Source organism: Drechmeria coniospora, chromosome 01, assembly GCF_001625195.1.
Source record: "Drechmeria coniospora strain ARSEF 6962 chromosome 01, whole genome shotgun sequence".
In the NCBI taxonomy this organism is placed as follows: domain Eukaryota; kingdom Fungi; phylum Ascomycota; class Sordariomycetes; order Hypocreales; family Ophiocordycipitaceae; genus Drechmeria; species Drechmeria coniospora.
The window spans coordinates 5,072,747-5,095,266 of record NC_054389.1 but is presented as its reverse complement, the minus strand read 5'-3'; the positions used below and the strand labels follow the sequence as shown (position 1 = coordinate 5,095,266).

Here is a 22,520-nt window from a genome sequence, read left to right as displayed (position 1 = left end):
GCCCCCTGCCCTTCAGCCAATTTTTGTACCGGAGCCTGCTGCGATGGGATCGCACTGTGCACAACAACGTTACCCGACAGTGCTCCGTTCTCGCACTTGCAACTCATGAGAGTACACACAACAACAACATTGGCCCGTTGCCATTCGATCGCTTCATCGGCCAACACGCCAACACCCTCGCGAGGCCCCTCATGACGCCCGACGCCCGACGCTGACCCTACGTTCTCGCTCGTCTCGCCTCGGTGGGGGAAGGAAGGCAGGCCTTTGACGGAATGCCGAACCCGAACGACCCCCCCAAGGACTACGAGTCACCACGCTTCCCGTCGCTCAACGTGCACACGCTCACGGACCCGACATCGAAGCGCATCTACACACTCTACTACATCCGTGACGTCTGGCACTTCACCGTACTATGGACCCTCATCGCCTACGCCATCTTTCACCTAGGCGCCGTTCTCGTCGCCATGTCGACGCACCGCTGGAAGCAGTCGTCGTGGCGCTTCCTCTGGGCTGTGCCCGTCGTCTATCTCGTCACGGCCGCCCTGGAGGCGCTTCTGGCAGGTAGCATCGTTGGCGTCATGTAAGTGCTCTGTGCCCTGACGGAAAGCCGCGCCGCCGATGCGGACTGGGCTGACAAGAAGCGAAAAGGCTTGGCGCCGTCTACCAGGCAGGTTACTACGAGATGAATACGTGGATCCCGTGCTCTTGGGGTTTCATCAACGTCCTCATCCTCATCATCTCCTCCTTTTCTATCCAAGGCGGCCTATGAAGAAGTCGCCATCATACCGTTACAGCATGACGATGACCTGACGCGGACGGGTCAATCTCCCGGGCCCGTTGTCCGAAGCCCGCAGTCTTCCTCCGGACGATATCAACCGGGACGTCCCCAGCAACCGAGCCGAGGCGGAGTTACGATGGGAAGAACGCACGATGGAAACATCACTATAGGATTCCCATGTCAAGAACGGCGCCTGGCGAGCGACGCGTAAGCACACCCTTGCCACCGGTGCACTTCTCTTGCTGACCCGCCGTCCAGAGGTACATGCGCGATCAATGGTGACGATCTAGTATTTTTTTTCTCTGGGCTGGAACCACGTAGAACACCGGCTTCTTCCGGACTTTCGATGCATATGTTGAGCGTGTATGGGTTGCTTGGATGCTTATTTGTGAACGAGATGGCCGAACTCGAGGTGGAGCGGAAGCAGGGACATCAGTCCAGTCATGTCGTGTCTCTGTCGGACTATTGTTACGCTGCCTGTCCGCAACGAATGGAATGGTGGAGCCTTCGTGTCAAGAGAACTCGCCAGACTTCCATTACCAGCCGTCGGGTGTGTATCGCGGTCAACTCTTGAAGCAAATCTCTTGGCTAGCAAATCGAGCGTGTTGATCAAATAGGCTCCAAATGCACTACTTTTTTAGTGGAATAGTGCACCATACTCGTAGGAGTGCCTGCTGAAGAAGGCGCTAGAGAAAATTCGACAGCCTTGGCTCCCGTCGGCCTGCAAATCATCTGCTTGACGCAGGTCCGCGACCTAGATCATCTTCGATTGGCGCATTCGACTTGCTATTGTTCCTCGCCGAACAATCAGACCCAAGCAAGATACGACAAGGACAATATTGTACTACAGAACATTGGCACTCCAGAATTTCTTTTCTGGCACACTCGCTCTGGAATTGGGTGTTGAAACCTGGGCCCGCCTTCTTTTCGTCTTCTAGGCCTTCACCTTCACACTCACCCACTCATCGCCATGTCCACCGCGACGTGATCGCCTAGAACTGGCCGCTTTCTTCATCAACCCCCTTGCAAACCCTTGCAAACCCCTTTGAGGAGCCAAGGACGTCGAGAAGTCTCACCTCTAGCCAGCATGGACCCCGCAGCGCCTCATCCCCGCGATCGGATGATGGCATGGGAGCCTGCGTCCAACCGACTCCCCCTTGAGGACAGGGATGAAGTGCGGCTCGACGGTGAAGGACAAGAGTCGCCACTGAAGCCCTTCTTCGCCGGCCAACCAAAGTCCCTCGCCGGCATCGCCCTTCGCGCCTTCTGCCTCGGCATGGCAGCCGCGACAGCAGCAGTGGCAACGGTCGGCATTCTGCTCTACACCTCGAGCCCCATCTGGCGCGCGTCCTTCTTCGTCCTCGCCCTCGCGCTCTTCCACTTTCTCGAGTTCTGGACGACGGCGGAGAGGAATACGCTCGTCGCGAGCATCGACAGCTTCCTTCTCACCGCCAACTGGCCCTCCTACGCCGTCGCCCACACGGCCGCCTTCCTCGAATGCCTTCTCGTGAGCCTGCTGTTTCCCCACCGTTCCTGGGCGCCCTTCCGCTCCGGACCCGTGTTCCTCGCCGTCGGCCTCACCATGGTGGTCGTCGGCCAGGTGGTCCGCTCGGTGGCCATGCTCGAGGCCGGCGCGAGCTTCAACCACCACGTGCAAACCAGAAAGTCCGACTCCCACACGCTCGTCACGACCGGCATCTACGGCTTCCTGAGACACCCCAGCTACTTTGGATTCTTCTATTGGGGTCTCGGGACGCAGCTCGTGCTGGGAAACACGGTGTGCTTCTTCGCCTACGCCGCAGTCCTCTGGGTCTTCTTCAGCCGCAGGATCAGGGTGGAGGAGAGGAAGCTAGTGGAATTTTTCCGAGCCGACTACGTCAAGTATCGCCGACGGGTAGGCACGAAGATACCGCTGATACCGTAATACCATGTTCTTCTGCCGAGAAAGCAAGCATGTCAGTCACACACGGGTGGATCAACGGGGTGTGAATGAACATCGGGCATGTTGGCCGTAACATTTTTGCCGCTATTTTACTTCAATATATCGTCCTCGTCGCCGCTGCCGAGAGGCTACTCCAACGGTGGAACACTCGGTCCGCAGGCAGCCGACGAGCCAATTCGTCGTGCTCCTTTTGTTTTCGCCATCCTATATGCGACCCAGCGGTTGGGGTATCTGCCTGCTCGCGCTCCCGTACTTTGCTTGCCAGGCGTAAAAATACATGAGGGCGGCAAAGGGCTGGCCGAATATGGTGAAGGAGACCCAGAAGATGACGTTGCCAAAGAGCTTGCCGCCGTCTCCTAGCTTCATCTTCTCGAGGGGCGCCGTCATGGCGATGAGGGGCAGCTGGAGGAACATGCCGAGGAAGGCGACGCCTGCGACGAGGGTTAGCTGGCAAAACGTCAAGGGGGTTTGGAATGCAAGGACGCATCGCACCGATGATGTTGTGCGTGGGGACGCCGACGAGAATCTCGTGAAGGACGGCGGAGAGGAAGAAGACGACAAAGCTGGCGGTGCGATGACTCCAGCCCCTGCCGATCATGGGCATGTAGACGTGCCGCTTGAAGTACGTGTACACGGGCCGGTTCCAGGTCCGCCAGTAGGAGCCGAGGCTCTCGCTGTTCCACCAATCGTCGTAGAAGGCCCTATCGCCGAAGCGCAGGATTTCGGCGAGGGCGTTGAGGAAGGACTGGAAGAGGGCGAAGAAGCCGGCGAGCCAGATGACGAGGGAAATGGTCGACAGCTTCAGCAGGCGCTCGAGGATGGAGGGAAAGTCGAGCGAGGCGATCTTGTCGAGCGAGTTGAGCAGCACGGGGGCGGCGTACTGGAAGCTCGCAAACCAGATGAAGGCGCTGAGGCAGAAGACCTCGCCGAGGCGCTTAAGGACAAAGATCCACCTGATCTTGTCGGTCCGGGGGTAGACGGGCTGGTAGACGAGCGTCGGGGCCCACCAAAAGTAGACGAGGTTGCCGAGGGTGATGTTCCGGGGATAGGGGCACTCGGCGTACAGCTCCGGCAGGCTTTCGCCCTTGACGGGATGCAGGTAGGCGTGGCGCAGGTCGCGGTTGGTGAAGGCGTAGGAGGCCGTCTTGAGCCAGACGACGATGGCGTGCATCTCGGTCAGGGTGCCGATGAGCGGGTGGTGGATGTAGAAGTAGACGACGTAGGTGGTGAAGACGAGGGCGAGGGAGATGTTGACGGCGTGAAGCCAAGCCGCGAGTATCCAGGTGGCGTGAAACTCCTTGCGATCGGCCTCGGAAGGGCGAGCCGCGCCGTTCTTGGTGCGCTTCTGGGTGCCGACGGCATGTCTGGCGGCGACGAGCTCGATGAGGTAGGCGGCGACGAGGTGGCAGGGGATGAGGAAGTAGAGGAAGCCGCCGACGAGGATATCCTGCTTCGTGTAGGCGTGGCAGCGGATGCATATCAAGACACCGTACTGGAGGCGTGGCAAAGGCGTCAGCGGCGGCGAGTGCGGCGGCGAGTTCGTATTCTGCACGCTACCTTTTGGATGTTTTCAATCATCAATCGCAAGTTACCGACCACTAGCCTCGTCAGTCAACGGCGAGGCGGCGAGGCGACGGCGCGACACCCGCGGGCTTACCGAGCACAATGACCATGAGGTTCCTGAAGCCAATGAAGCTAGGAGCGGCATCCGAATCATGGCTCAGGCAGGACGGCCTCGACTTGCAATGGACGGCCGCGATGTGGCGGTACTTTCTCTGCGGGGAAGCCCCGAGCTTCCTGCCGACTGTTGTACCACCGTTGCGCGTCTCGTCCGAGGTCGTATCCTTGGTTGTGCGACGTCGTGAGGGGCCGTTGCCGTTGCCGTTGCCGTTGCCAATTTCGGTCGGCACCTCATGGCCCGTCGCCGTCGCCGTCATGTCTTGTGGCGATGCCGACGCGGACGACGATAGTTGCTGTGTGAGATTGACGTGTCGCATCGAAGGGAGGGGAGGGGATATACTCCTTGGCGATGGTCGTCGTCTTCGTCCTCGTCGGGATTGGGACCGTCGTCGTCGTCGTCGTCGTGAAGATAAAAAAAGGCGGTCGGAAGAAAGGGATGGGTTGGGGTGGATGGAGGGAGGCGGCGTCGACTAGATCGTAATAGCCGCGTCCGAGCTTCCAGCGCAGGCTTCGGGGCAGCAGGCCGGACGAATAGCAGCGCTACGAAGATGCTACTCGCAGCTGGTATGGGGATGGGGGGGGGACTTTGCACCTGCGCCTGGAGGTACGCGGTGCAGGTACGGTACACCACCCAGTATAAGTATAAACAGGTACAAGCGCACTGCACCTAAGCAAGTACAGGTAACTGCAGTACTGTAGGTATACGGGAGGCTTCAAGGCAGAGAGAGGTGAGCACTTACGACGGCCGCCAAGTGTCTCGGTCTCGGTCGACACCATCCGTCCTCCATCCTCCGCCCGCAATTGGTCCATTTTCTCACCTCGCCATCCATGTACCTCGGCGAGATCCATCCAGATCGACTGTTGAAATCGCATCCTCGGAATGGAGGGGAACGACGGGAGATGTCGCCGAAGCTTACTCGCAGACGCGCCTAGGGCATGGCCCACCCGTCACCAGTGAACGCCGCCGCTACGGGGGTACGGGGGCACGGGGGCACGAGCGAGCCCGTCAATGACGCCAGCGTGCCCACAGGAACAGCGCCCATTCGCTCGGTGCGGCGGCGACCACGGAAACAGCGGGGCGGCAGGCGGCTCGACGGCTCGTCAGTGGCCCTGGTTCCTGGCAGCGGGTTCCCATTCAACAGAACAACCCCGTCTTCCCGGTGATTCTTCCGGCAGAAGCATGTGAACCTGATTGCACTCGCCAGCACGTCCTCGAAATCTGCCATCTACCCCTGCATGTACATGTTCACATGCTCCGCAGGGTTCGTCTACTGTACGCACACCATGGCCCGTCGACTTTTGTTCAACGGTATCCGACAAACCCAAGGATGGTGGCCAGATGTGATGCTCGGCCAGACCTGGCCCCAGTAATGACCGTGCTTGGTTGCACTTGGAGATACGGAGTACAGAAGTACAAGTACGAGAACACCAAAGTACTAGGTAGTTGCATTTGTAAGTGCTTACGGAGTACTGTACTCCGTAGTTGTCCTGTAGTTGTACTGTAAGTACATGTATAATAATAATAGTACTCCGTGCTCCGTACCTACTCCGTATTACTGTACAGTAAGTAATTACTGTAGAGTACTTGCAACCACAAGAAAGCGGATACCCATATGATGTACTCCGTACGTAGTATCCAACCAATCGATCCACAGTATCCGTAGCCTGTAATTACTTACTTATCTATGAGCACTGAAGATTAATTTACGGAATAAAGGTGGATCGATTTGTGGCTGCACTAGTCGGTCCAGCGCCGATATCGCCACCTTGGGTGCGTGCCTCGTCCTTCGGAAGCCAGTTTGCAACGCCATGGAACGAACCCTTCGGCCATTTCACCATCGAGATGTGGCCTTGTCATCCAATTTTGCATCAAGTATCCCGAATCAGTTTGGACGCCAATCTCGCTCTTCAGTTCCGGTCACGAAATCCCCCTCTCCGAAACCTTTACCGAGACGTACAGAGACCTTGGCCAGCCCTGGCTTTCTACTCGGCAGTGGGAGCGGGAACAAGGAATGGCTGCGTCGTTGGCACGCCGGTAAGTGGCCATCCGTACACGGGCCACCTCCGTTGTCGTCTACTTGACAAACGGCAGTCCATCGAGCCATGAATGCGCCGAGCCGATCGAGTCCGACGCTTCAGCCGGCAACCAACTCGTCTCGTGATTTGATTTCTGCCCTCTCTGCTTCCGCGGCCGCCTCCTGCGTCGCCTCATCCCCCGCTCGGGTAGGCTCTTGGCCAGCCCCCTCGGCAGATGTGCCTATCTTGTGAAGGGCCATCGTCGACTTGGCAGTTTTATCCTTCTTGCTGAGCGTGATGGCTCCTTTGGCCAGAGCCTCGCTCGGAAGCGGTCGCACGATCGGTTGTGCGATCCACCACGGCCTCTTGCACCTCCGTATCGTGCCTCGCGAGCTCTCACCTTCCGGCAGCTGCAGCTGCTCCCCGACGCCGAGCGCGCTCAACTCATCCTCGAAGCTCTTGCCCTCGGTCCGCTCGTAATCGAGCAGGCCCTCGGCCACCTTGCGCTCGACGGCCTCGAGAACTCGTTCGTAGCCCTCGATGCCGTCTTTGCGGCTGCGCGCCAGCATGTCACGCACGTCCGTGTGCCGCGTGACGAAATGTCGCAGGAGGTGAAACAGATGCGGTTGCATGGCCCCGAGGTTGGGATTCGCCTCCTCGCGCTTCGGGCCCCCCTCCGTCTTCCGTCGCTTCTTCAACGGCTCGTCATTTTCTGCCTCTCCTTTGTCGGCCTCTGTCATCCAGGCTGTGTCGTCGCCGGGCATGAAGAGCGGTCGTCGACCCGGTGGTTCCCTACCGAGCGCGTGCTTGTGCAGGATGTCGAGGTATCGTCTCGTCACCGCGTCGACTCGCCAACCACCTTCGCCATCCTTGCCTCTCCAGTATTCGCGTCCTTCCTCCCCCACCGGCGGCGGTTTGGCGAAGATGGCCGGGTCGCTCAGATTCCCTTCGGCGCTCATCACTCCGTCGGCTCCCGTTGCTTCGAGGCACTTGCCGACGTCTCCCTCCTGCAAGATGTTGCCGTTGGCGAACATGACCGTCTCGGCTGGTAGGTTCTCTCGCAAAAATTTGACCATTTCCCAGTCCGCCAATCCGGTCAAGTGGCCCTTCTGCTCCCTCCTCCGTCCGTGCACCGTGATGATGGAGGCGCCGGCCCGGAGCACGTTCTGCGCGTAAGCCAGACTCTTCTCCTTGGTCTCCAAGAGACGGATCTTGGCCGTCACGGGAATGGGCAGCTCCTTGTGCAGCTTGTTGATGAGCCGGAAGATGAGATCTTGATCCTCCTGAAGGAACGCTCCGTAGTGGCCTTTCCGCGCGATGCCCTGCGGGCAGCCGAGATTCAGATCAACGGCATCGCAGTACGGGGCAACCTTTTGTGCCGCTGCGAGGAGCGCATCCGGATCGTTGGCGCAGAACTGGACAAAGAGTGGCCGATCAATCGAAGGGTTGCCGTCCAGCCAAGGTTCGCTCGTGCCGGGCCGGACAGCCTGGAAGTGAGCCCTGCGGTACTTTTCCTCTTGAGAGAAGAGGCGGGCATGCAGCATCGGGCTGTAGGCGAGGAGCTTCGGCTGCTCCGATTCCGACATGAAGGATCGCGTGAGAGCTCGCCAGGCCTACGCAACCCATACCTGTTAGCCATCGTGCCTGTCATGTTCAGGATCATGCTGAGGAACAAACAGCAAGAGGGGTCGTCGTTGCGTACAAACTCGGACTGGTCCACCATGGGCGCCACGACATACTTGGGGCACCCGATACTCTCGTAGAATTCTCTTCCATGCAGCTTCTTCGCCATGCCAGCCGTCGCGGCAGGGCTACCCTGCTGCGCTTCCGCCGCTGTCATCGATGCGACCCCTCGGGAGTGAATCCGATTTTGGACTTGAAAGAATCGTGCAAAACCGCGGGTCCGTAGATCAGGCACTCGACAGGGCCAGGCTCGCGGCATGAGACAGGGCACTTCACAACCGAGCCGGCCTTTGTTGGGAACCGAGGTGCGATCGATGCACCGGCCAAGCGTGACGAGGATGTGGAAGGGGAACGAGTGCTTACCAAAAAAAAGTTGGTTGAGGCGGCGAGCGTATCAGTCAGTCTCAGCCATTGGACACGGCCCCAGTTTTATGCGCTCCCAGCCTGGTCGGCCGGCATCGGGAAGTTGGTATCACCTACGGAAAAGGTGCTGTCTACGTAATGATTCCGAGGTATTGTACGGAGCACTCGTGTTGTGAGCCGGTACACCATGATCAGAGAGTGGCGGTCTGTTCTACGAGCCACGCGTGGATACGCTTGGCCGAATCATGGGAGCTTGTCGTTCACAAGTATTCATTCGCAACGGACCACCTTCGCCGGCGAAGCAAAAACATCTCGCTTATGAACTAGGCACGCTATTGACACAAGCTCACTCAACAAAGCCCATCAAAAATGAAGCCGACACCAAGCCTCACCGACGTCGCTGATACGGCCGCCATCCTGTCGCCTGCATCGACCTGCTGCTCCGTTGCAACTAGGCGTGGGTGGCAGGGTCGTCACCCGCGCAACCAAGGCACCAAGAGCGCAAAATCGCGAGCCCCCGAAACTCGTCTGCTCTATTCCAGCCGCCGTCTATTGTTCCGTTCCGCTCCCTGCAGCCCACCCAGCTGTGGCTCTGATCGCATTATTATAGGGGATGGGGGATGCGTTTCTTGGGCGAGACCCTCGCAACATTTATAGTGATCAACGCCATCGACGCCGTACGATGCTGTCCCTGAAACGCCGCGAATGGTAAACATGGAGAAAATACATGGCTTTTGGGGCTTCGAGTGCCCATTGTCGACAAATTTATCAACTTGTTGCAAGAGCCCGTTCGGCTGTGCCGTGTCGTCATCAGAAGAAGTGCGTGTATATCTTGGAATTCTCGTGCACTTCCATTTCCTGCAGCCGTCGTCAGCACGGCACGGCTGGCGAGGGAGAGAACGCCGCCGACTTACCATCTTGAACGTGTTGAGCTCCTCCTTGATCTGCTGAGCCAGCATCGGCGTGAGCCGATTGCAGGTTGCGACCTCGCCTCGGCGATCGTATTCTTGGCTTGGCCAAGTGTCGTAGAAGATGATGCGAGGGGAGAATTTCGCGTTCCGCTTCGAGCCCTGCGATGTTCCGGGAGGGCTCTTCGTGTCTTGTCGGAGACGCAGCGCGGACATGAAGTAATCCTCGTTGCCGATGGCAATCGACCCCGTCCTTCTGTGTCCGTGCGACTCGTCGTTGGGCGTGCTCGGCGCGCTCGAGCTCGGGGAGTCGGAAATGGCTGGCATGCTGGGAAGCACAAGCTCGGGCGACCCCTGGAGAGATGGGCTGGAAGAGCCTGTTTTGACTGTCAGCTTTCCAAAGTCATCCTACTAAGCAGACGCGACAGAATGCTCACGCTTCAAGATGCCCTTCCGCACGGCGGCAAGAACCTCGGCACGCTCCTTGTCGCCTCCGATGATGCTCTTGCGCGACGCAGAATTGTCCGTTCCCGAACTCCCGAGTCGATCGGACATCTCGGGAACGTGGGCGGCGTCTAGTGAGTTTCGCTCGAGGTGGGGGAAGCCGGTCCCGCCGTTCGCCGCCGCCGGGTCAGCCGTGACGTTCACACGTTGCGCTTCCGCTTCGGCCGTGATCATGGACACGGTGGCTTCGCTGCCCTCTGGCGTCGCCGAGTCGGCGGCCGGAACTCCGATGACGGACTTGGGTCGGAAAAGCCCGGCGAGCGATCGAGTGCTTTTCTTCATGCCGTGGCCCATCTTCCTGATCATGATGGACGCCGACGACGCCGTCGAGGAGATGGACAGGTTGTCCGTCGAGCCGAAGAAGCGGCCGCCGTAAATGCTGTTCCCGATGCCCGCGGCTTCTTGCGCCTCGGCAATGCGAGCCTGCTCGACATCGTAGGCCTCGTCGGGCGAGGGCTCCTTGTGAAGCTTCGATGGCTCGGCCCTGTCAAGGTCGTGGCCCTGCCCGCCGGCAGCTTTGCGGAAATCTGCTGCGCTGCCAAAAGAAAAGGCTCTTCGCAGTCGTGAAGTTTTGCTCTTCGGCTTGCTTCTCTTCCGATTGATGGCCGCCAAATGTTGGGCCGCCGGGGACTCCACATTGGCACTGGCCGGCCCAGCAGGCGCGGTCTGCGAGGACAGGTCCTCGTCCATTGTCACCGGCCTGGAGAGAGGAGAGGGATTAAGTGTGCGTTTCGCCGCGTCAGACGAGCCTCGCGGAGGGATCGTCACCATTTTTGGCTGCTCAGTATTGGTCGACGGCTCATCAGACGCAGGTAAAGAGGGGTTGGCGGTGGGGGTCGACACATTGCGGTTGGCGGCAGTCTGCAGGGGTCCTGATTAGCAGCCATAACAGGCATCAACAAGGGTTTGATTGGACAATGTGCGATGCGTGCTGCAACTTACTGAGGATGAACGCGAGTGGCTGCTGCGAGTGGAAGAGACGCTCGACGAGCTGCCGCTGCGTGAGTGGGCCTGGCTGGAAGCCATCCGAGCCGATTTTGCGCCCTTTTCCGAACTGCGATTAGACGTCGGCCCCGTCCGGGTGGCGTCACCCATGGCGGGAGCACCAGCAACCTTCTGAAGTTCGGGTGAATCTACCGTGTGCCTGCTACGATGCCGCAGTCTCTTGCCCTCCTCTTGACGCGTCTTGTTATTGTAGAGTCGAAGGTCATCCATCGACGAGGTCGTGGCCAAGCCTTGGCTGCCGGCGTGGCTCTGCGCAGCAAAAGTGGGGGCGGTCGGTCCGCCGTGCTGTTGGCCGGGATTTAGCATGGTGATGCTGGGTGGAAGAGTGGAACTCTTGGAGCGGCCGTGATGAGTAACTCCCCCACTCGACGACCGCCTGTATCGGTCAGGTGCGTTCCTAACAGCCGCTGCCGAGCCGAAGGACGGTTGGTTGTTCACGGCAATAAAGGACTGCGGTCGGACCGCGGGGACGATGGTTCGAGCCGTAGAAATGGCAGAGTCGTCACGCGAGCCGCCGTGGCTAACTCCGAACGAGGGCGAAGCCCCCATAGTCGCAGCCGAGGGACCGTTCAGAACCGGGATACGAAAGTTCATGCTCGGATCGAACGTGTGCGGTCCTACGATGGCCGGCGACGAATGTGTCCTGAAAGTGCCGTACTGGTTCCACGCCGTACTCTGGTGCAAATTCGGCGTGCTCGCAAAGGCGTACGGTTGCACCGGGGTGCCGTTCCCGTGATAGGTGGGTGCGCCAGCACCTTGATACACAGACCGCGGTGCTTGCGACGTGCTCCCCATGTATTGATGGTTGCCATGCGGCTGGCTCGCGGAGATGATGCCCGAGGTCGACGGCGGTCGAGTCTGAAGCATTGTTACAGTACCAGTCTGCTGCGGATACGTCTGAACCAAGGCAGCCATCATTCCTTGGTACAGGTAGACAAATGGCTCCCCGCTCCGACTTGTCGTCGTTTGTCCGTGTCGGATTGATTCGCTAGACAGGCGATTCGATACGTAATCGGTTCAGAATTGGACGACGGATCGAGGCAGGCCGGCACAGGTGGAAAGGGAAGATACTGTCATGATGGTTCAGTAACAAGGTCCAATAAAGGCCGCGTACGACGCAAGAAAACGCCGTCGAAATGTGACTTCAACGACGGAGAACGAGAGATGGATGCAGACGGAATGCCGCTAGGAGGAAGAGCACAATCAGTTTCTCGGGGGGTCTAACCTTTTCGTCGTGCTCGAAATTCAATGAAGGAGCAATTAGAACTTGCTCGACTCGCGCTGGTCGTGTCGAAAGGAGCACCAAAGAAAGGCGAGAGTATGAAATGGTACGAATCAAAGGACGCCAGCGACCGCAGAGGGAAAACGAGTGTTTCGGTCGAAAAGAGGTTCTTAATATCACCGAATTCCGTCGTTCAGGTTACTCTTCCGACTGACTATTCCTAATGGCGGAAACGGTTGTGACGGGGCGCGAGGAGTCCGGTCGTGATGCCGAGGGGGACGGCACGTTCAAAAGCCAATCTAGGCCGTGCAAAACATGAGAGCCGCGTTGACGAGCCGTTCTGGAACTGGCAAACACTATGGATCGTCGGGGTTTATGAGACGAACAACGGCTAGGCGCAGAGTAGGAGAACTGGTGCAGCGGAGCAGATCAGAAAGGGGAGGCGAGGCGAGGCGACGACGAGGCTCGCTGCGTTTTTGCCAGGTCGATCGCGGGAACGGCAATGCTCGAGATCGACAAGGTGGGAGACGGATGAGGAAGAGAACGAACAACAAGGCTCGGCTGTAGAAATCGAAGGCTCGGTGGCAACAGGAAGTCAGGGGCGGTGCGGAGGAAACAGGCTGCCTGGCAGGCGTGTTGCTTTGACCGCTGTCCTCTTGGCGTGAGTGGGTGCGTGCTCGATGCGGAGATGCGACAAAGGGGGGGGGGGGAGATGGTGAGGGCACTTGGTTGAAGAAAAAACGAGTACGTAGCTCAACAAGATGAAGATGGAAAGGAAACAAGACGTGAGAGAGACTCGACAGAACCGTCTGGTGGCGGCAATGGGTGAAGGAGGACCAGGAGTAGATCTGGGGGAAATGCAAGTGGGAAGGAAGGAGGAGCGAGGGATTGCGGGCGGCGGAAAACAGACATCCACTGGAACCTCGCAGAAATGGTCGGGTGGCACGGCCGGGTGCGACCTTGGCCCTTCAGGAGGACAATTATTTGCTACTAGCCCGCTACACTCAGGTACCAGAGGGTAGTCGAGGGGCCATCAGGACTGGTACGGAGCAGCGCAGGCACCCCAGCCGGTCACCATGGCGCCCAGCACGCGGCAGGGAACAAACAGACCAAACAGACGGACAGTGGCACTGGACTGCCCTGACAGGGAGTCGGGCAACACCTGTTCGGGCCATGGGAGTGTAGTGGCTAGCGGTTGGGCGTACGTGTTGTTGCATGTTGTACAATGTACTTTACTTTCCGTACTTGCCTGGGCTCAAGATGCCATAAACCAGGCCCCACCAATGAAGCTGCTAAGTGCAGCGGCTTGCCGGGGTGGGCTCGGTCCCCTTACAATATCCCGTAAGGCCGACGTTTCGGGCTCCAAGGGCGCTGGAGGGAGTGGGTTTCTGGTGGGCGCGGAGCACGGCGGCGGGTGGGCAGAGGCCCGCTGTTGCCACCGTCATGGCACCCACCATGGGCGTGTGCGGGATCGTGAATACGATATGCATGCACTCGGACGAAAATTGACTAGAAGTCGCACGGAATCGACAAGTATGTAATATGGCTGCTGCGACTCCGTATGCGTTGCTCTCATTTCAAAGACCTTCTGAAACTTGCACTCGGCACTGGCACTGCATCCTCTGCAGCGGTAACGACCTCGCAAGGTACCCAACGGCAGCGAAGCGAAGGTGCCGTGTGCGAATAGGGGACGACGGTCACCCTAGATACTGAGAGTCCGGGCCGAGAGGGCTGATGTTGGTAGCGATCGAGTGCGCTTGCGTGGGTGTGGTCCTCTGGCACGACGGAACGCAACGCGGACATCAGGGCATCCGCTTCATCGATCCATCCACACACCCACCCTTGCCACGCTTTCCTTCGGCCAGCTGGCACGTAGCCGAAGCGGCACGTCATGCTCAACTTGCAGAGGCACTAGAAAGGGGGAAGCGCAGCGCTATTGATTGGGTGGGCTGCACCGAACGGCTGTGCGCTAAGGGCTAGTTGCTGCGCCTCGACGCAAGTCTGCAGGTGGTATTACTCCGTGCAAGTATAGTAGACGGAGTACACTCGCAGTGTACAGCTATCTGTACGTATACAAGCACATGTACGTACAACTATCCGTCAGGTACAGTTCCAAGCTGGAGCAAAAGTAAATGCGTAGCAAGTAAGTATTGGTAGACGGAGTCGTGTCGCGACTGTTACTGAAGCGTATGTCTGTACCACTATAGTACATGTACAGACAACCAGGCCAGGAGGTTGACTTCGTGAAATAGCAGCCACCGAGACCACTATCAGGCCTGCATGTACAAGTACGTACATGTAAGTGTAGGTGCTGCTGCCTACTTCGATTGTTACTGCGATTACGGAGTGCAAGGAGCAACACTCCTTACTCGTACTTGGGTACGGGCGGGGTACGAGTAGGTGCATTAGGGACGTGCGTAGGTAGGCGAGTGGTACGACCGCGAATACTGGTATAGTCGTACTTGCAAGTACTCAAGTTTCGTCGTCTCCAACTTAATTAGGCAATCACATCATCCTTAGTACGGAGTACAGAGCAAGTACTACTTACTCGCTCATGAACGTAGCTAAGTATACGGAGTAAGTATGTGCAAACATAAGTATACTTACGTACTGTACGTACTTGCTGTAGATGGCGAGTCACCGATGACGCACGCGGTTGGCTTGTTATTCTTAGCTAGTTGACTGGGGCAATCTTGAGACAGACAGATCCTTGACAAGAAAAAAAGACAGGCAAGATACCACTAGGGTAAGCCCTTGGCAGTGCGAGCACCCTGTTCATGCAAGTACATTGCGAGTACTCCGTAGTTGTACTCCGTACTCCGCACTCGCATGCACACTCCGTAATAGTACATGTACTTGTACATGTAATTTGTAATTGTACGTAAGTATACTAAGTATGGAGTATGGAGTACGGAGTACGCCTGCACAGCTGCTAGTGGATCGGTGGGTCCGCTAGATATTGCTGGCTTGTGCTTGTTCCTGAATCGACCAGGCACCACCACCATGTGATTCTACAACTATTTAAGTACATGTGAGAACTTTTAGTGTTGGTTCTCCGTACGGAGTACTGTACGTGTACAGAACGGTGCTCAAAGTAGCACGATCAGGCAGTTGGAGACTAGTGCATTTAGCGCATACTGCACTTGCACTGGTTTTGTACTCGTGCTCTGTACAGGTACCGACGCCTACAAGTACTGCGATGCAACTACATACTGGACTTACGTACTCACGTACAGTACTTGCACCCAAGTAATACAAGCAAGTACTTAATTAGGTACTGACTTGACGTACTAGGAAAGGTACCTAGGTACTACGTACACCTACAGTATATCCAGGTGTCGGCTGTCCCTAACTGTCCATCTTGACACGCCTTCTTGAGCAGACAAATGATCGACTATACGCCAGCGTTCCAACTGACAGTACCACGTTGGCACGTTGGATTGGTTGTCTTGCAGCAGCAATCCAAATTGCCAGGCGAAACATGGATCCTGGACGCATGAGGTCGTTGGTTCAAGTTCTCTGGCAGCCGTTTCAGACTGGCTTGCGACTGGCTTGCAACAGCCAAACAGAGACGACGGCTTGATTATTCTTCATTTCCAACTCGTACCATACTTGTATGTACTTTCGAGCAAGTACATGCGCACCTACTCTGCACTGAACCTGTACGGCGAGCACCTCCTTTCTTCACCTGGCCTGCGTCCCTTGTGATCTGACATCCCCCATCCCCGACACAACCCTCCATCCGAATCTCGATGTTTTCTTCCTTGTCGCATCGGTTCGCCCTTGTCGCAAGTACCGTGTACATGCTGGCGAAAGAAGCCACAGGGCTCCTTCCGAAGCAACAGCCAGCACGATGGAGGAGTGAGTACCTGCCTAGGTATCTGGCTAGACAGACGCGTTCCCTGCCAAACCCCCGTCTGCCCTCCACGAAATTGCATGACCGTTGACGGCGATCAGCACGCCAATCTTTTGGCGGCTTGGCCCTCGACTGACTCTCCATATTTTCTTGCCTGCCCTCGCCTGCTCCGAGACGTACCTCGTGCGGTACTGTGGTGCAGACACGAACTGCAAGTGAGCACCTGGCTGCGGTTCGTACCTACATGTTCTTGGTAACAAGTGAAAACGGACATCGCTTCCTAACCAGGCTTGGACAACCGTGCTCCCCACACCAAACAAACCCTCGAGTTGACTAGCGGCGAGTACCGAGTGCGTTTGAGGCAAGGAAGCGCTCACAATCGTTTACACCTACACGATTGCATGTCCTACGTTGCTGCAAGGCATGTATGGAGACATGCATGCTCCGTACATATGACGGCATTCGAGCACACTGATCGGCAGAGTTCAGTCTCCCTGGTCCCGCTCTGGCGTTTCGTGCGCCGTCGATTTACCAAATACGTGAAGCACTACCGCTGCATGCTGCGCAGAGCAGTATTCTCCGTACTATGCACAATCTACTGCGTACCTGGGTGAAGCGGATGAAGATGTGGGTGTGGGTGTATCGGTTGGTAGCGGGCACCGGGGCAGGGAGACTCGAAAGAGACTTGAGACCTTCGGCTGCATGGTCATGAGGGCTGCAGAGGGTAGCTACGGCATGGCATGCAAGCCGACCGGTGCAAGCTCTTTGGGGGGGCACGACATCATCTGTGCTTCCCACCCCAATGCGCCATGTGTTGCAGATTGAAGAGCGGCCATCGGAGGAAACAAATAACAAAAACACAAGCCAAAGGTTAGTTCTCGGCAAGCAGGAAACAATCACCATCTTTGCTTTCGCCGGCTGGTTGGAACTTGACAGATGAAGGGCGGCATCTGCACTAGCCTAACTCAACTTGGCCGAGTGCTGCAGCCCAAAGCCAATGCCAGTGCCAGTGCCAGTGCCAGTGCCAGTGCCAGTGCCAGTGCCAGTGCCAGTGCCAGTGCCAGTGCCAGTGCCATCGCCAGTGCCATCGCCAGTGCCAGTGCCAGATGCAATAAAGTTGACTGTAGAATCCCTTGGGCGCTTCTTGATGTGAAGGGTGGCGAAGCAAGAGCAGAAGAGCGGACGGAGAAGCGACATGCGGTCGCAAGTGGACTGGACGCGACGGCAAAGATGGTAACAAGTTTGCCTGCCTGTAGTGAACTAGCCAGGACGCGAGTCGCTCGCCTGATCCTGATGGAGGTGACGCACGTCAGCGACGAGCCCTGGCAGGAGACGAATACATGTGCATGCTTGACCAGGTACTTGCCTACCAGGTACCGACTCGCAAATACGAGTAGAATGCGAGTACGAAGTACCTGCATATAAGTACTGTCGACGACCTGAGACAGTACTGTACGAGCCTGTCTCCTTGCAAGGGGTCAAGGGCCGATTCGAGACGGAACTAGCCAGCAGGGAAGTCATTCAACTGGCTGATTCTCCATCTGTCCAGCCTTTCTCCAGCGGGCTGGGACATTGATGTGCATCAAAGCGTTCTTCAACCTCATGCGAACAAAGCCGGGCACGCGAAACGGAACAGGTACGGGGTGACATGGCTTGTTAATCGAATCCAGAACCCTTGTGCACGTACTGTACAGTACAAGTGCGTGCGGTTGCATGCGGGTACTTGCGGCACTTGTACATACCTGCAGTACGTGTATTTACACGTAGGTACTGACGGGAGACGGCAACTCGCACGTGGTCTACGTGTCCAGAAGCACTCGAGCTGGTGCGCTGGCTGGTACTGCACAGACAGGTCATCATTTTCACGATACGGAGTACATACAGAGAGATGCGTACAGTAAGTAATGGCTATCAAAGAAATTAATGCATGTGCATGCAAGTACTCCTTTGAGTCGCCCTGCACTGACGCAAGTGCTTGCCCCGAGAGGGCACTGTTGGCCTTGGCACCCACCGACCGTCCTTCAACTTGACTTGGGCAAGTCATTTTTTGGCCCCGCCACGTTGAACCAGGGGCCGCAGGCCTTGCAGGGCAGGGCAGACGATGACTGACCCCTGGAACTCCGCGAGTCCGGAAGTATCGGGTACTGATTATTACCGCATAGCATATATCAGATCGCTCCCACGGCAGTGACAAATAAGAATACTGTTGTTCACTTCTGCTTGTAATAATACACATTATCGACTCCTTTTGCACATTTAGTCACGTGCTGCGCAAGCCGATTACTTGTACTTACTCCGTGAAAGATACTTGATGCGGGGTATCTTCAGAGCAACCATCAAGTCCTCGTTTGCCATCTCCGTCCGTCCGTACCTTGCAGTACCGTACGGTACTGTTGGCGATAGACTCGTTGTCAAACTCGCTCACGTCCAGCATTTCGCTGTCGGGAGAGCTCAAGGTCAGCCGAGCAAGCATTCGCTGCTGCGTTGACAATACCCATCATTACCCCGTTCATTTTCCAACCCTACCAAGCACGCCCTTGTCGTAGCAACAATGCTGCCATGGCACGCGAAGAAAAATAGCTAGATCTGGTTCTAGCGTCACTGGGCACACAGCGATGAGGCGGAAGATGATACGAACCCCCCCGGGCAGAGGCTGAGGCCTAGCAACAAGCCTCCATGTCCGACAGCAAGCCGCGGTTGCCTGGCGACCACTTGATGGCTTGCCTACCCTATATGGCGAATTTCGGGGTGGTTTGCGTTCCGAAGGCTCCAAGTTGCCCTTCGACGTCGACGAGATACCGGATGGAGGGCAGATGAATTCCGCTTTGTTTGTCGTTTGTCGCAGACGTCTGTTCGCCCGGCGTCAAATGACGGCATCGTCCGTGCATCCGAGCCCGACATTCCTAAGAGCTTCTGCCCGCAATCGCCACTGCGGCATCTACGTCACGCAGACATGTTGCATTAGTAATGCTTGTTCGCGATTCCAATGATGGATGCATGCATGTTAGAAGTGTGGGCACGAACCTGTAATGAAGGGAACCAAGGACAAACAGCTGCACCTTGGGTGCGTGCGTGCACCTATACACGTTCTTGCACGTGGTAGGTGGCATCTGATACAGTCTGGATATCGTACCTTCCCCCGAGCCTAGGAACTAACTGCTCCCTCTAGTCTATTAGTAGACCGCCTCCTGCATGACATGAACGAAGGAGAACCCGAGAACCCTGAGGCAACTACGCTTGCTACGCGTGACAACGCCTTTCACATTCAATGGCGAAGACAACCTCGAGCAGAGCCAGAAGAGGCGAATCAGTTCTAATAACGCATGTCCCGAATACAGCAACCGCCGCATCGAGTGGGCGTATCGACCGCGGTTGCGAGCGAGGAGGAAACCTTCTGTGTCTGGTACGTGCCAAGTCAGATCCGCAAGGAAGCCAGAGGCTGCACGCGAGCCTGAGCACGAACGGAAGCATCCGCCTGTGTATCCTCGGACGATGACGATGACAGTGACACCGGCTAAGCTACTGCGTCGGCATCAAGTCGCAGGACAAAGCCCGTCAGCCAGCCACCAGTGAATGGTTACCATGGCGCGGCGCGAACATATCGCACACCTTCTCTCGCCACTGGGGTTCATTCTGGCCATGATGATTTTCCGTCGTATGTTTGACGCAAATTTGACGAGCAAGTGACTTACAAAGACCCCAAGGCCTCTCGGCCTGCCTCATGATCAACACAAAATTGTCGGCTCAGGATCGAAACGACATTCATTCCACATGGCAATGGCAATGCAGCGGCGGGGACGATTTATCCTGCTCGAACCCACACTGGATTCGGCACGACTTCATGCCATCTACAATCGGGGTATCACACAACAATCCAACAATGAAATCCTTGCTTCCTGGGATGCAACTGTGCCCTTCCCTTTCCCGCCACCTCGTGACTCGCCTCTCTCGAGCGCGAGTTTCATTCTGTTGAGCAACGCTGACATAGGAACTGGTACCATGGTAACCAGTGCTGTCGTTCATTCTGTGGTCCATAACCCGTGGTGCGTGTCGTATGTACCGTGCTCATCAACAGCGAGACGCTCATACGCCTGCGCCGTCATGGGACATGCCCAGACACTCTCAATCGTGTCCAGTGAATCCTAGTCCTTCTTCATGACCGATCGCGCAAGCTCCCGCAGTGATGGTCCGCCAAAAAAGAACTGATCAGTGTGCCGGCCACACGTGGTGTGCACGTTGACCTTGGGAGTGGGCCTGGTCCAGGAGGTCGACGTCTTGCGAAGGGATGTCGAGAACGTCGACGAGTTGGATGGTGATTCTGGGACGGTGCCGGAACCGGAGCCCGAGACATTGCTGGAGTAGGATGCTGTCCGCTACTTTCATACTCAATATTGCAGTGCCCCCGAAGGTAGTTGTGACGGGATGAGCGCACCTTGACCCTGGAGAGGGACGGCTTGTCAATGGGCTTGCTACCACCAGCCATCATGCTCGGGCGTCCACTCTTCTCCGCAGGGGGATTCCTGGCTCCGATCCGATGGGGACTGAAAGTTACCCACTGCACCGGAACGATGCAGGGTAAGGTATTATTCTCTATTGTCTACCCTCCCATGTACGGAGCGGAGTAACAGGCAGTGAATGTATCGCGGATGAGTTGAGGATGCCGGAGGAGCCACCCGCGACGATTGGAATAAGACTGCGTTGCAGTAGAGTAACCAGCTGGAACTAGTTTAATCAAAAGCACAGTTGGATCGACTCGGGGAGCAAGGGGAAGACCACGATGGCTTTCGAACTGCGAGCTCAATCAAGAAAGAAAGGGTTAGGACGTTATTCATATACATACACTTGCCGACAGCCTTTCCTTTTCGCGTACTCGTACCACCTGCATACAACAACACTTACGTATGCCTCTCCTGCAGCCCTCAGGAATTATCATTCCATTGTGGGTACTTGCCCGCGAGCGACCAACGACACGATATCCGACATCTTACATCCCGGGCATTGGTGAACCCGATTTGCTTGGAGCCTGTTGAAGGCGAACGAGGCGTGCATGCAGGGCTGAAGCGAGCATTCAGCAGCAAACGCAAAGCCCAATCATAGGGCACGAGGAACATGACCCTTGTGACGCATATGAGGCTGGACCAAACGGCTGGCTCTATCAGCCAAGGCGGCCGGATAGGGACCAGCTGACGAGCGGCATCGTTTGGGCAGCTCTCTGCCGCCTTGCGCATTTACGATGACCGATATGGAGGGACCGATACTGTTCGTCCAATTTTGACCGTGTTACCCGCTTCCATCTGGTACCGCCGCTGCCGACAGTCAGCAGTCGGCATTGCCTTTCGCGGAAAAATCACTTCTTTTCCAGCCACGGAATGGATGAGGATGACGCCTGTTGCTGAACCATTGATAGAGTTCATACCGGCCCATCTCCAACCGCATCAATCCATCGTTCTTGACACGATACATGCGACCGATGCGACAATGGGCCGAACCATTGCCCAATTCGAGCGCTGAAACGGCCATCAACTCGAACGGGGTCCTTGCATAGAGCTTGTGTGCATTCAATATTGGTTTCTCTTCATTGTTGCTTCGCACCGAGGAGCGCTCGCAAAGACACACCACACCAATCGATCGATGTAGGGTTTTGGATGGGCCGCTGTGGATGGTGCTTCCTTGCCGAAAAAGATGAATGCCCACTTCTTTGGATATTTATCGATTTCATGACGAAAAGACCCGTTGACTGCAGCTCCGTTGATGGACGCCTCACCATCTCTATGCTTCTTCGTTCGGTTCGCTTCGTCCCGCAGCGTTTACAGTAAATGTACAGGTACATATGGAGTGAGTACGGAGTACTCCGTGTTACAGTATTAATACTAACTGTATTCCTCCGTACTCCGTACTTGTTTGTATGCAAGTACTGCAACTCCGCACAGTGCCTGCACATGTACATGTACTTGTGCCTGTGCTGCAGCATAAAATAGTGGCCTGGAAGTTTGGCAGGCAAACGCGGTCGGACCACGCTTAATCAGCACCCCTGCACGTGAGGAGCACCATCCCTCCCCTAGTCTTTTGCAGGTGCTCGTACAACATGCTGACTGGGTGGAATACTCTTGGAATACCCGCGACGAACGACGCGACTATCGACAGGTGAACTGCCGCCTGCCGTCGCACCGCAAAGTCACCTCACCACCAACGGATACCGGAACCGGGCGCTGTCTTGTCGCTTGAAAAACGTTCCTGTATTCTTTGTACCTTTTCTCGGATGCCATAGCTGCAGTTCGACGGCGGCTCATGCATTATCGCTACCATTGTCTTTCGTCCGCGACTTCGCGCCATTCACGCCGTCCCATGCATCTTTCTCGCGACGCATAGCATCCCTCCAACGAACAAAAACTGTCACCTCTCTCATGGTAGGCACACAAATTCTATTGCTCTCTTTCCGCCGCCTACCCTCGGGCTGATCCTCTGCCAAGTCCCTTGACGACGTGCCGGCGACCGACCCCTTTCTTCACCGATCGTTATTCTGGACATTCGAAACGATACGATACCTTACCTTCGATTTTCTC

The 22,520-nt window shown here is 56.6% G+C and overlaps 5 protein-coding genes across 5 annotated transcripts; 2 read left to right on the top strand and 3 right to left on the bottom strand.

The window, feature by feature from the left end:
• Positions 1 to 272: 272 nt before the first annotated feature.
• Positions 273 to 769, top strand: DCS_01266 (uncharacterized protein; the record flags this gene model as incomplete). The annotated part of the gene is made up of 2 exons (XM_040798600.1): positions 273 to 580; positions 649 to 769. 2 exons carry the CDS (start codon positions 273 to 275, stop codon positions 767 to 769), a joined length of 429 nt encoding a protein of 142 aa, XP_040659483.1.
• Positions 770 to 1,865: 1,096 nt separating this feature from the next.
• On the top strand, positions 1,866 to 2,702 carry DCS_01265 (Isoprenylcysteine carboxyl methyltransferase; the record flags this gene model as incomplete). Its single annotated transcript, XM_040798599.1, has 1 exon — positions 1,866 to 2,702. One exon carries the CDS (start codon positions 1,866 to 1,868, stop codon positions 2,700 to 2,702), a length of 837 nt encoding a protein of 278 aa, XP_040659482.1.
• A 222-nt stretch (positions 2,703 to 2,924) lies between these two features.
• On the bottom strand, positions 2,925 to 4,717 carry DCS_01264 (diacylglycerol O-acyltransferase; the record flags this gene model as incomplete). The annotated part of the gene is made up of 3 exons (XM_040798598.1): positions 2,925 to 3,151; positions 3,213 to 4,277; positions 4,378 to 4,717. 3 exons carry the CDS (start codon positions 4,715 to 4,717, stop codon positions 2,925 to 2,927), a joined length of 1,632 nt encoding a protein of 543 aa, XP_040659481.1.
• Positions 4,718 to 6,535: 1,818 nt separating this feature from the next.
• On the bottom strand, positions 6,536 to 8,256 carry DCS_01263 (dihydrouridine synthase family protein; the record flags this gene model as incomplete). The annotated part of the gene is made up of 2 exons (XM_040798597.1): positions 6,536 to 8,029; positions 8,119 to 8,256. 2 exons carry the CDS (start codon positions 8,254 to 8,256, stop codon positions 6,536 to 6,538), a joined length of 1,632 nt encoding a protein of 543 aa, XP_040659480.1.
• Positions 8,257 to 9,272: 1,016 nt separating this feature from the next.
• On the bottom strand, positions 9,273 to 11,746 carry DCS_01262 (uncharacterized protein; the record flags this gene model as incomplete). The annotated part of the gene is made up of 4 exons (XM_040798596.1): positions 9,273 to 9,320; positions 9,377 to 9,747; positions 9,808 to 10,735; positions 10,817 to 11,746. The coding sequence occupies 4 exons, from the start codon at positions 11,744 to 11,746 to the stop codon at positions 9,273 to 9,275; spliced, it is 2,277 nt and encodes a 758-aa protein (XP_040659479.1).
• Between the last annotated feature and the right edge of the window lie 10,774 nt (positions 11,747 to 22,520).